The sequence below is a fragment of the Petromyzon marinus genome, chromosome 16 (genome assembly GCF_048934315.1).
Source record: "Petromyzon marinus isolate PM22_M1 ecotype Great Lakes invasive population chromosome 16, UKy_Petmar_22M1.pri1.0, whole genome shotgun sequence".
In the NCBI taxonomy this organism is placed as follows: Eukaryota; Metazoa; Chordata; class Hyperoartia; order Petromyzontiformes; family Petromyzontidae; genus Petromyzon; species Petromyzon marinus.
The window spans coordinates 8,217,090-8,230,535 of record NC_133682.1 but is presented as its reverse complement, the minus strand read 5'-3'; the positions used below and the strand labels follow the sequence as shown (position 1 = coordinate 8,230,535).

General features: G+C 43.5%; 1 protein-coding gene across 2 annotated transcripts in view; it reads right to left on the bottom strand.

Moving 5' to 3' along the window:
• Positions 1-2,092: 2,092 nt before the first annotated feature.
• Positions 2,093-13,446, bottom strand: part of DLC1 (DLC1 Rho GTPase activating protein) — a 153,357-nt gene continuing 142,003 nt past the window's right edge. For both annotated transcript variants that reach the window (XM_032955275.2, XM_032955276.2), the window contains 8 exons: positions 10,193-10,352; positions 9,490-9,688; positions 7,753-7,966; positions 7,293-7,407; positions 6,438-6,761; positions 5,596-5,813; positions 5,218-5,394; positions 2,093-4,497 (listed from right to left, as the gene is read on the bottom strand). In XM_032955275.2, coding sequence (XP_032811166.2) covers positions 4,380-4,497; positions 5,218-5,394; positions 5,596-5,813; positions 6,438-6,761; positions 7,293-7,407; positions 7,753-7,966; positions 9,490-9,688; positions 10,193-10,352 — 1,525 coding nt within the window. In that variant the 3' untranslated portion in view covers positions 2,093-4,379. The remainder of the gene's footprint in view (positions 4,498-5,217; positions 5,395-5,595; positions 5,814-6,437; positions 6,762-7,292; positions 7,408-7,752; positions 7,967-9,489; positions 9,689-10,192; positions 10,353-13,446) is intronic.

Below are 13,446 nucleotides of genomic sequence, written 5' to 3'. Positions count from 1 at the left end.
AATTCTACCTTTAGACTTCGTTTCAGAAAGTTAAAAAAAACACCCTGGGTCTGCTTAGAACTGCGATTAACTTTTAGGGAACGTTAAAGCAGCTGATGTGGCGTCATGATTAACACAATCGATATGAAAATCCAGCAGTCACCCGTTCAATCTCCTGGTTCGGCAATTGAAACAATGGGAATTGCAGGCCTGGACCTTTACGTAAAGAAAAATCAGTTTCCTAAAGGAAATAGTTTTGGCTACTTGGTGAAGGAAACTCCATATATTTTTTGGTTGAATATAAAATCCCGGTGCAGTGTTTAAAAGTGTTAAACTGATGAAGCTAGTTGTAATTACTGGCGAAACGTCGTACTCAGATAGTAAATGTTGTGGCTACGCTCTCCAACACACCGGTGTGCTGTACTAGTGACGAATTTGCATGTTCTGTTTACGTGACAAACCTTACTAATTGGCTGTGTCGAGTGGTGGCGGGGTTAACGACATTCATATTTACGCGATGTAACCCCCAAAAAAAATCTGCATTATAGATGTTAAACCTATTTGTACATTGCATTGGCTTTGACAACCAATGAATTCGTTACTTCTGTGTAATATCGTACAGGTATAACACCAATTTTTAGCTATACCCTCCACCACACAACTGAGTCGATCAAATAAAGTAGTCATGTGGGTGAATATGCTATTTTTTAACTGGAATGCTGAAGAGCAAACCATTTCTTTTTTTACAATTTTATACCAAACTTGTTTTCTTTTAACAGCTGTGCGAAAGTCAGTGAGGTCATTAAGAAATTCAAAATGTGATTTTTTATTTATTTAGGAACTACTTACTGTACTTTGACAAGTTCGTTTTAAATTTAGAAACAAAAAAACGAACTTGTCAAAGTACATGTACATTTCAATCAAAGTGCTAAAAATGTTACACCATTGTCACAGCGGTACCAGGCCGAGTAGTCTTTATATAACGCATTATGTTTAATTACAGACACCCGTGGGAGACTCTGTCCCGAGTAAAGTTTGTTTGCTTCTCCCCTGTTGGAGCCCCAAACTTTCTAAGACATGTGGGGAAAGCATTCCAAGGTTTCTGCCTGGTGCTGCCATCTGGCTAAACTTGTTTGAAGAAGAAAGAGATCCCTTGTGCTGCAGTCACTCGGAATGCTCAAAGCCCCCGTGAATTCCAATTTCGTCCACCGCATCGTCTCCTATGGTGGCAAAAAGCAAACCCATGGACTAAAATATTACTGAAAGCATCAGCATCTACTCCAACTAATTCCCCTTGCGTTTCCATAAAGTGATATATTTGTCTCAAAGGCATACCAAGATTTAAAGCTTTCGTGACTGCAGGGATTCATATTCTTGGTTCTTTCGGTAAAGTCACCACGTAGAAGGGAAACAATATTTTTTATTATTTTATTGTTTCCCTTCTACGTGACTTTACCGAAAGAACCAAGAATAAGCATGCCAAGAGTTTATACGTCATGTTTTGAGTTGGTGGTTTATGTCGAAAAGGCGCACTTGCCTCTCTCTGCACAAGCAGCACAGATTTGAAATTCAGTTCTTGTGGTTGTGAAATTGCTCATCTTCTTGTGATTTTCAGTGAGTGTTGAATTAGATTCTTGTAAACAAAATCTGAAGATTCATCAACACAACGCTGCTTAAAAAAGGTACTGTAAGGGACATGCGGCAAGCCCAAAAACTTTACACGCTTGAGGAAAATATTTGTCGTGCCATTTATAGCCAAGACGCACCTATATACATACATTTTCACTGGCAGCTAGTATTAGACAAGGCAGCGTATTGCATGTCGGCTTACTTCCATGGTAAAAGAATTGTAAAAAAAACATAACGCTAATCTACTGCACCGTATCCAGCGGAATGCATTACATTGTGCAGGGGCTATCAACGGGAAAGCTGTAGAAGCCATGAGCTTCCTCCATCTGAGCACGTATGAAAACGGAAAGAACTGCGCGAGCACATAAGACAGCCTGCAGCCCATCCGGAGCCAAATAAAACACTGTAAAAAAACATTTTGTTTGCATTAACAACACGGATATTTAAAGCCTAATGAGTGCTTTGGACATCACACGCTGATATGCACATTTAGGAACCAATACTTTATTGAACATAGCTCCTTTAATTCGTAACACATCGCAAACATTATTTACACAAACTTTTAAACATAAAATACTGCATATAAAATATATAAAAATTGGAGTATAAATAGTTACTTACAGATGACAAACATGTCCTGGCAGAATAATACTGACTGTAGATGGAATATTACATATATACGTTGTCTAAATCGCAAAGCAATTTCCACACACTGAGTGGAGGGGAAAACACGATTTACATTCATACTAGAAATGCACAAGCAGCTGTTGAATTAAATCTGGCTTTAGGATCACTTTATGGCTTTAAGTACAAGAAAGTTAAAACAATAATCATGCAGTAACCGTTTGCAAATGAAACACTTACAGGTACAATGCAACTTAATGCAAAGCAGAGCTGTGGATGCAGTTATAAATGGAGTTAATTAAAACATTTTTAAAAAGCTAAACTTGACTTCAGGTGACAGTCACCAGGCGTACTTCTGTCTCTTAATAAAACAGCCTCTAATCACATTAAGACAAAATACTGTATTACATTAAATGCAAACTTACTTTTTCCCTCTACTCTTTAGACAGAAGCAAATGTGGGATTGACCCAAAGTTGTGACTAGGAACGTTTTGGGCCTCACTAAAATTTTTATTTGCAGGGCTCCAAAGCTTTAAAAGGCAAAATGGGTATTTGAACAGTCAGGATAAATTATTTTGGCAAGCGGAATGTGCAGAAGTAAATTGAAAGGGTGTACATCCCTAAAATGCCTTTTTGGCAAACGCAAAAGGGAATCTGCGAGCCCTTGAGGGTGGCAATGGAAAGCAGGGGGGTGAAAGCTTGAGGGGAGGCCCCATAAGGAATAGCCGAGTCTGCTCGTCATGTGGATCCTCTGAAAGAGACGCTGAGCTTGGCCACTACAGTATAAGTGTTGATCTTGTTGTTACCTTCACATGAGCGCATGATCACAAAAAACATGCCGCCTGAGCCACATGGTTGAAAAATAAGAAAAGGCTTTTTCTTTCAATGACAATAAATTCCTTACTTACAAACTGTCCGTTAACCTTTAAAGAGCATTCACATGACAACATCAGATGCATTGTTCTGCATAGTAGCACCAATAGTGCATAGGATTGTACACTATGAATCCACTATTGAAAGACAATGTTTTGGCAGCGACAGGATTGTTGCATTGTGTAGATGGGGTGTGCAGCAAATCAAAGTAGAATATCTATTAATATCTGCGGTAAATTAGAATGAACACTACATATTCAGATCTCTTAAAGCACCGAGTAACTTGTGCACTTCATATTCTGACCACAGATGCATTACATTTTATGAGTGGGTAGAACACCCGAGCTGTTTTGACAAAAATGAAGGTCCGTTTGAAGAAATGCTAGCCAAAACATCTGGCAGCTGGTATATGCAGAATTAACAAAAGTGCGAACAAATAAAACAAAACAAAACTGCACACTCGGATAACGTGTGCTCTCATTTTTAGTAATAGGCTGCACATTTAACTATGTCCTGTGCTGATGTTTGAGCATTTCATTGAAATTTGGGAATTATGCATAAATACCATATTCATGTAGCACATCCAAAACTTCTAAAATGACACATTCCTTTGACAATTCATCACATTTAGGCAAACATGTGTACAAATATATACTTAATTGCAATGCGACCGTGAAAGCAAATATAGTATGTTTTGTGCCAGTAACATGAAATCAATACTACATTTTCATTCAACGGTTCACTGCCCTATCTTTATCGCCACCATTTACTCCTATTCCATCTCCCTACTCAGAAAGCAGGTGTTTTCTTCTTATTATAAAAGCACACGCTTCTTTGAAGCAAAGCTGAACTTCATACAATCTTTGTAAAGGCGCTTGCACAACGAAAGCAGTATTATTTGAGTAACCCACCACTGACCCAAGACGTGTAACAGGGAGCAGCATGAACGGCTGTAAAACATGTGCGTGCACAGGCCGAGAATACAGTAAATATCACCGGGATGGCTTTTTTGCAAGTTGACTGGGAACATCAGGATTGTCTTCCAGCTAAAAAGTTCTCGCTCTTCCACCTCCACGTCGCAAATCCGCAGATTAAAGTTCAACACGATGGCCGCCAGTGCCTTCTGTTTAAATTCTTGTTGTATAGTTTTTTTTTACTTCTCATACTTTTAACTACATCTCACTCTCTGCAGGATCACATTCGAATCTCTCATCCGTCCATGCACTCCTCATTGCATTTGTCGTCCTGAATGCTCACCCACGGCTCTGACTCAATCACACTTTGGTCTCGGGGAAGTCAGTCTTTGGCTTTTTAAAGGAGTCACGTATCATGGCTACTTTGGATGCGCACAGGTGACCGAACACCTTGTTGTACCACTCCAGCGATCGACCCCTGGAATGAGACAACGCAATCCACCGTAAGCACTGGTAACAATTAAAAGTCAAGCATGGCACTCGCCCACACAAATCTTTACTTTTCTTTGCCCACCAACCTGCTGACTTTAAAAATTGGTGTCAAGAATCAATTTCATAGAAATGGATACAAGGTAGAGCCCGGTCACATGCAGTGTGTTTATAATCATCATATGATGTACATTTGGTTTACAGGTGTTGTGCTTACAATCAAATACTGGATTTTATTTCTATACTTTTATTTCTATTCATTGACGTGTTACTCATATTCTACTATTTTAACTGACCAACAATATTATGGGTGGAGTGGTGGTATAGTGGTTCACGCACAGCATTATGAAACTGGGAACATCAGTCATAAGTGATTTCAGAACCAGTTCTGGGCTGCCCCCTATACCAACCCGCACTGACAAGCATAGTGAAGTATGATCAATCAACCCTCATGACTAACATAGCATGGGAGACTTCATACAGCTGTCGATTGACAAAAGACGCCATTACAATACTTTGCTTGTAAAATGCAACAGGACATTTTTTACGCAAGGGCCTAAGTTTAATTCCAAAGCCATTTGTACTAAGCGTGTCTCTACAAATACAACACGGCTTAAAAAAAAAAAAAATCTCTCAATGAGAGGGCACTCAGCAATTAGGCCTTAGCAACCATGCTGGTGAGACAGGCGAGTACAGCCGAGCGACCGACCTGGTGTCGATGCGGCACACATGGGTGAGCCGGGATCGATTGGCTCCGAGCGGCTCGATGAGGTAGCGTGACGCGAGCACGACAGCCCGTGCCTCCCCCACACAGGGCACTTCTTCATGCTCCACGGACGTGGCCACGAGCACACACGAGCCCTTGGGCAGGTCCGTCCTCCACGACCTGTGGCAACACGAAGTCGATCCGTTTCATCAGATTCTTTAGAACGGATAGAGGTGGCAATCTGCTTGGCGAAGGGCAGACATTCGTCACTAGTACAGCACTGATAAAGTTTGGTGGCGCGTGAGCAGAAGGTGGACTGCGCGCTGGGGTGGCAAGTCTGCATCGCCAAGGGCACTGAACAAAAGGAAGCAAAGCGCCCACCTGAGCACCAGGTAGTCGCGCGCAGGGTGCGGCGCCATGCTGTTGAGTACGTAGTAGAAGACCTCTGTGTTGGGGTCGAGTGTCTCCACCACCTTCCACTGCAGCAGATCTTCGTCCCAGAGGTGGCGCTCCGACCTGATTCGCTGCAGGACCCTTGGAGGCGGGGCTTCTACTTCAACGGTCGTCTTCCACAGACGCAGCAGGTGCCCGTCTCCGACCTGGCACACGAAGGGGAAGGGCGGGGGAAAGGGTGCACAGCGAGCGATGTTAATTTCCTTCTCATTGGCGGAAACAACGCAGTCCCATTCGAGCGAATGTGCGAGACAATCACACCATGAGGAGGTAAGGGGCCATCCATTTAGTACGTACGCAAAAATCTGTCAAAACTTGACCCCTCCCCCCCTCCCTGTATGCACACGTTCTTTTTACACCCCCCCCTCCACCTGCGTGATGCACCCCCCCCCGCCCCCCGAATCCTATAGAACAGCCAATATTTAATCCACGCAGCAACGATCAAGGATTAATAATATTAACGTGTTAGCAAACAGATAGTCCACCGCCGAACTATCTAACTCATTTGAAGGCCAATGTAGACAAATTATTATCGAGGCTTCACCCCCCTCCCCCCCCCCCCGTTTCCTATACGTACATTGTCAGTAGACCCCCCCCATACGCAATCGTACGCATTTGGGTTAACCCCCCATCCCCCTCCATGCGTACGTACTAAATGGATGGCCCCTAACCCGGTCATAGATAAGTGAATACAACAGCGACCACACCACGGCACCAGTTCTAATGGGCACGTGCCGCCGCACGTCCCGCGAGCACGAGAATTCACACACCTTCTTGTAGGCCACCTCAGTGCTGCTCTCCAGACTGGAGCAAGTGACCCAGCCCTTGAACTTGTCACGAGCCTCCTTGAGCAGCCCTTGTATGCAGCTCTCGAGGTGTGCCTGGTAGTCGGGCCTGGAGATGGAGCTCGTCGAGGAGGACCGCAGCTCCTCGGGGCCCAGCACTGAGCTCTGTGATGTGGACCGGTGGCTGGGGCTGGCCGGTGGGGGGCCTCCCCCGTTGGTGACGGGAGCGCCCAGCTCGGCGAGACTCATGGGCTGCGTGTCGTGCTCCATGTATGAACTCCGGCACTGGCTCACCATTTCCTCGGGAATCTGTGCGAGCAAGTCAGTGCACACGTGTTGAGACACGTTACAGCCCTCCCTCAGCGCCGAGCGGTTTTCCGCCGTTATATATATATTTAAGAGGTGAAGACTTAAGCGTGTAAGAACAGAACAATTTCAAGAATGTACGAAGGCCCTTGACTTTAGCACATCTGCCTTGTCAACGTAAACATCCGGTTGTAGCTTTGCCCCTGAAACAATGGTACCTCTATTAATTACTGTCACGCACGAGAGGACTTAAATATCGTGTATTACAATTATAATTGTTGCTATTGCTATTATTTTACATTTGTAAGCCATCGTTCATACGTTATCCAAATTTGATAATTTTTATATTCTTTTTTTCTGTCATTTTAGTTTACGTACATTTATTTCATTATTTCGTGAGTTTGTTTTTGGGGTAAAAAAACAGAGTGCTTCATTTTAAAACTATTTTGGACTGGTTTTGCTTAACAGTATCAGGTTTCTTTACAAAAGACACTTTAACTCAAATTAATATTTCAAATTCATTCCAATACTGACCTTGAAGAGCTTCTTGCACTCTGCAATCATGTGAGCCAGGCCTTGGATGGCAGCCAGATTCTCACTTAGGTCCTTCTGATCCGGCTTGCCTGTGCTGTACTTCCTCTGTCGCACCCTGACAATCACATTAATTTACGTCACTCCCTTTGCACTGCAACTCCAGGGCACTAACACTAACTAAACAAGGCAAACATTTAGAATGTATCTGACAGTATTTTACCATTTTAGCCACAGCATCAGCACACAGTGGCTAACCCCTTTTAATTGATTCCCAGTGGATCTTTAACATCTGCAGCAGCATTTAGGCTACTGAATCCACGCACATGAACTCTGTGGCCGTATAAATAAATAAATAGGATGCCCAACTGGGCTGCCCATGAGCAGTGTCACAACCCAGGTATGGTCGACCCATCGTAACCGCAGCTGCATTGGCGCTGCTGCAGTAGCAGAAGCAACTCACCTGGACGTCGAGTTGTCGCGCTTGACGGTGTTGAGGTGAAACAGCGAGGGTGCCAGGCACACAGCGAGGTTCACGGAGCTCATTTGGTTCTCGCCCACGGCAGCCGCCACGTCGCTCAGGAAGTAGAGCAGCGTCTGTAGCGCCTCGCGGTTCTCGTCCGGCAGCAGCATCGTCCCGGCCTGCAGCGCCTGCAGCTGCTGCTCCTTGGGGACATCTGTCAGGAACAGACACGGCGGCGGCATCAAGCGGCGCTCGTTAAGAGCCTCGGAACGGCGCAACAAAAAAAAACAACCCTGGAAGCAACAAAAAATCATGGCAAAAACATCTACAAGGGGTAAATGGTTTCAGGCTACTAGGCCGTGTTACTCTATTCATGTACTCATGGGCTGCGGAAACCCAACACCACTTCAATAGCACTGTGTTTGAATGACGTTCTGAAGTTGGTGGTGCCATGGGCATTGACGCAATGCTATGTGGAATGATCGTTTTTGCCTGTGCTGCAGCAGATTCTACAAAATAAAGCAGTATGTATCCAAGTCAGGAGGTCCAAAAGTTCTGTAACCTTCCAGACAAACCTCAAGGCACAATTTTACACATTCGTCTTTTTTTCTAAGCTTCTTAGAGGCAATACAGTTCCAGAGTTTGCTCAGAGCTGCCTTTTACAAATAAACCTATGGAACTGTGGCTTCCAGTAATTTTTTTTTACATTGGACACATTTTATTTTATCAAACGGCATTAAAATAGTGAGGTATCATACTTTTGTATTGTTTTTTTTACAAGACGCCACGTTTTTAAAGAAAAGTTTTTCTCCCCAAAAAATTGCGTGTCCGATGTTGCACTGCTCCGACTTTGCAAAAAGATCCCTCAACTTTTTAATGGTCTGCTTCTAACAGCATTTCACCCATGGGGGAGGGTGCGTCCCTCTCTCTTGCGTGAGAACACCGAGCCACGACCTTTTAATACTCCTTTGGCCAAGTCACGTGACTCCTATTTGGCTTTTCGGACCAGCCACGCCTCCCCCAAAGGGTACACCGAGTGCTTGGATGCTCAGAGTAAATGTTTAGTGGGTTAAACATTCAACTTCAGCATACACCATAGGGGACTAAGAAAATGGGGAACGAGGAAAAAAAACGATCCTTGAGCACACCTGTGTTCATCCCTGGTATGTGTGAATTCTGTGGCTTCCTGCCCGTGTCTATTAGGAGTGTGGTTAAGAACCTGTCCAAGTGCTTTTTTTAAGGAGTAATCCTTGTGGCTCGAACCTCTTAAGGCATACTCACACCCGTCCATTCCATATGTTGGGACTGTTTTATCCATTTTAGGCCAACAACAAGTATGAATAATTCCAGCACTGTGTGTTGCAGAAGTTAACATGCAAAGATATTACAACTGCCGCAGGTGACATCACTAATGGATATGGGGATCCACCGATCATTCCCAAACTTTCAAAAAAACCCTTTTACTTTATCTTCATCACTGTGATCATAATAATCGATCACTGTGGCATTAGCAAAGTGCTGATGTTTTGAAATCTATTTCCATGCAGAAGCAAACGCTTTCTGGGAGACAATGGTGACATTTGAATCACTACAATTGGTAACCAAATGCCAAAATTTTACGCTAAAACCGGACCTCAAACACCAAAATGGAAACCACACGCTCACTCACAGCTTTAAGTAAAAATGCGAGGCAAGCTGCACTCGGTAACCAGATGCATAAACGGTTTGTGTACTCACATTGATAGATCTGCAGGAAGGTGTCGGCCAGCTTGCTGGTGAACATGGGCTCAGGCAGGTCCCGGAAGTACTGCTTGAGCATGTCGGCCACATCGTACGCCGACTGACCCTCGTAGTTGACGCTCTCGGCGCCGGACTCGTTCATCTCCCGCAGCGCCTGGATGCGGGACTTGACCCCCGACTTCCGGAACAGCCCAACCTGTTTAGTAAGAAAATTACAACAACAAAACTCAAGCGAGAGGTTTAATTACATTTCTACATCAATCGTGCTAGGGTCTCCTAGCACTGACGGTGCCAGTGGTAGAAATACAAAGCCAGTTAATTTTGTTATGAGATGTATGACCGTGTGATTATAAGGCCAATCATTTTTAAATGCTAGAATTATAATTATGCCTAAAGCTGGTGGATACATTTATTACATATGAAGTGTATTTGCATATTTATAAAAAAATGACACTGAACGTACAGAATGTAACAGGCTAGTAGACTGGGTGCCGATTATAAATACATTTACAGCAGTATTGTTAGGCGAAATGATGGATTACACATTTAGAAAGTTTAATTGTAATGAACCTCTGGGTGGTCTAAAGGGCAAGCATTGAGGCCAAACACACATAGGTCAATCTGGGGTCTCCAAGTGGCACCACCTGGGCTGGTGTTTTAAGCCGACGCGGCATCCGGAAAAGCGGAGAGAGCCCCTCACCTGGTCGAGGCACTGGCTGCGAAGGTAGCGCATTGCCTGCTGGATGCTCTGGGGCAGTGGCTGGCCCGTTCGCTGCACGTTGAGCAGCAGTGGAACTCCAAACACGCTGCGGTCCTTGTAGTCTGGAGTGCGCATCCGGCGCATGAACTTGGGAACGCCCCTGTCAGCACAGGAGACACAAACCAGCCGCTCACTTTAGCTTGTGACAGAAGAGTCGACAGCCATATAATCTCACGCAAGTGTCCGTCGGTCCAACAATTTCATGTTAAACTTAAGCGAAAATTTAAGATTGTCTTAAAATCTTAATTTATTAATGTTCTTAGAAACTTTGAATGTATCTAATCTCTATGTATATACAACGTGTATATAAATATACACAACAACGTTTGTGATTGCATTCACTGCAGTTTTTGTAATTGACTGTTACCATGGTAAAAAATATTCATGTTAACAACAAGTGTTTAATTAGCTTATTATGTGAACCCCACGTCGACTTGTGTTACACTCATTAAGATGGAATTATAACATTCAGCAAAAGTGAAGATTGCTTTTTTATTAACTATTGGTTGTTTAACAAGTTCTCACTTATTCAAAAATATATATTGGTTTTCAAGTTTAACTTAAAAGTGTTTTGTTTATAACACTGGTGGTATAATATGAAATTTAAAAGAGAATACCATTCATTCAACCCTTTTAGGCTGACAGCATTATCAGGCACAGGCAAAGGAGACGGAAGAGCACATGACTTTTTCCCTACGTAAATGAAGGAGTATCATAAATACTTTTCGCAAAATCCGATTAAAGCCTTTTTGAGGTCCTGATCCTTTAATGCAGACTCTTTCCAGAGAAAATAACAAAAGTAATAATTTCAAACTCTCCCTGGCAGCTGCGAGTGGCTTAAAATCTCGTTTAATTTCCAGGAGCCGAGGGGAAAGCCGCTGACCCTTCTTGACCAACGGGACGGGAAGTGGCAGCGTCCCGCGGAGACAGCATTAATAACGGGACTGGGGCAGGCTCATTAAACACGGTCACCCCGCCAGCCAGGGGCGGCACAGCCCAGCAGGGCCACCTGCCACAGGCGCCGCCGCTGCCGCCGCCACCACCACCGCCATCGGTGTCGTTTCAAGTCGGGGTAATTAAAGTCGACGACACCGTCGACAGCACTGAGGGCAAGGAATCGCGGCCCTTCTGCACTAAAGGATCAGAAACCAGGAATAAAAACCACGAATTAAAATTGACGATGCAGAAAAGTGAGAGGTGCCAGAGGTTAGAGCAACGCACGCACTGTGAATACAGTGACCAAAGGTGAGTTCCCGGCAACAGCTAGCATCAGTGACGGAGTGTAATCCGAACTGTTCCTGGGGCTCCCACACCCTTCACCAACCTGCACTGACCAATGTGGTGAAGTATGCACAGAAAAAGCCTTTTACTGACACGACGTGAGGAGCCTATCATCCTGCAGTGGATTGATAAAGGAACATAAAACAAATGTATGTATGTTGGACTTCTTTTGCAGCGTACATAACCAACCATGCTAATAGAAAGTGCAGGGGAAGGACAACAAACTTAACACAAGATGATATTTGTCATCCTCTCATCAACAAAGGAAAGACATTTTCTCAAATGCTTTTGAAGTGACGTAGTTGCAAATGAAGTACAATCTAACCAGGAATTGTACATTTTTCTCATTGCAAATATACACTTCAAGCTGGTTGATTAAATGAACGCACAGCTCAATTCTGCATTCACGTCCCTAATCACAACGTGACTGACTGATGTTTGTGGGTTTTTAGGGAATCCAATTACTCGTTGTGCCTTAATGAGAACCACTGGGGTAAAAAAAAATATAAAAAGAACTATAAGACTCGGAGGTGGGCTTAGGGGCCATGTGCTCAACGATCCGTGCTGGATAAAACCCAGAACATGGCTCCGGTAATCAGTCAAGTGGGATGAATTCCAGAAGGCATCTGCAGTAACAAGAACCAGGGGGGAGAGAATTTACGCGCACATGTACACGTTGGCGCATCCATGTGGATGCGAGTGCACATGTCGGCGAGTGATTACATGGCCAAAGCGTCAGGTTGGACATTTGCGAAGCAAAACAATTTTCGCAAAAGGAATGCAAGAGGTTTTCCTGAGCAGCCTTCCCCATCCACCCCTTCTCGCTCACTCCCGTACCCATGTTTCATTATATAACGTAAAGTATTAGCGACTATTTTTTTACTTAAAACTTTCGTGACTGTAGGAATTCATATTCCTTTGGTTCTTTCGGTAAAGTCACGTAGATAGAGAAAAAAATACAAGTAAACAAAATAAAAACTACGACGTTTCGATCACAACACAAGCAATCGTCTTCAGGAGGAAGACGATCTTCAGGAGGAAGACGATCTTCAGGAGGAAGACGATCGCATGTGTTTTGATCGAAACGTCGTAGTTTAAATTTTATTTGTTTCTATCTACGTGACTTTACCGAAAGAACCAAAGAATATTAGCGACTATTTGAGATTCCATGAGCAACCAGTTTAATAACCGAGCACCCGGAATGCATTATCAGCCATGCCAGCCACGAATGCAGTCTCAATTATAATGATACTTCAGCATTGGCTTATCTTTTCCCCAATGACATTGCGCTCCAACTGTCAAGGTCACAACATGGACCAAATATCCAGTTCGCTGTGCAACCTGAATAAATATTTGAGCCAAATAACAAATAATCTAAGTGAGCCCCATTAAACAAATTATCTGTCAAATGCTGATGGTACACGAGTGTGAACTTTGATTGTGTATTCTGTAATCCCAAAATGTACTTTTTAAAATTTCCATAATTTGACATGACTATAAAGTGTATCTAAATGTAAAATGTACTCATATTTATAGATATACACTAGATATATGAAAAATAATATCCGCCAGAATACATAATGGCTAAATTGTGAATAACACTTCAAAATATCTTAATCTTTTGGATGGTTTGCAAGTATCTGCCTGCCACCTGGTAAAAAATATATATATTTTGTGAACACAACAAGCTGGGCCACTGTTACTTTTCCCAGATAGTGAGTCTTAAAATAAACTAACAAATTAATTAAAAAGTAATTGGATAAATTGTTCTTTTATTTGCAACGCGATGCCCCTGGAGGAGAGGCTTGAAGGCAGCGAAGGGCCCTGCCGCCAGCATTCCTCTATGCCCCCCAGCCCAGACGGCTCGGGCCAAAGAGAGCTGTTATGCAGCAGAGCTAATGAAAAACAGCTGC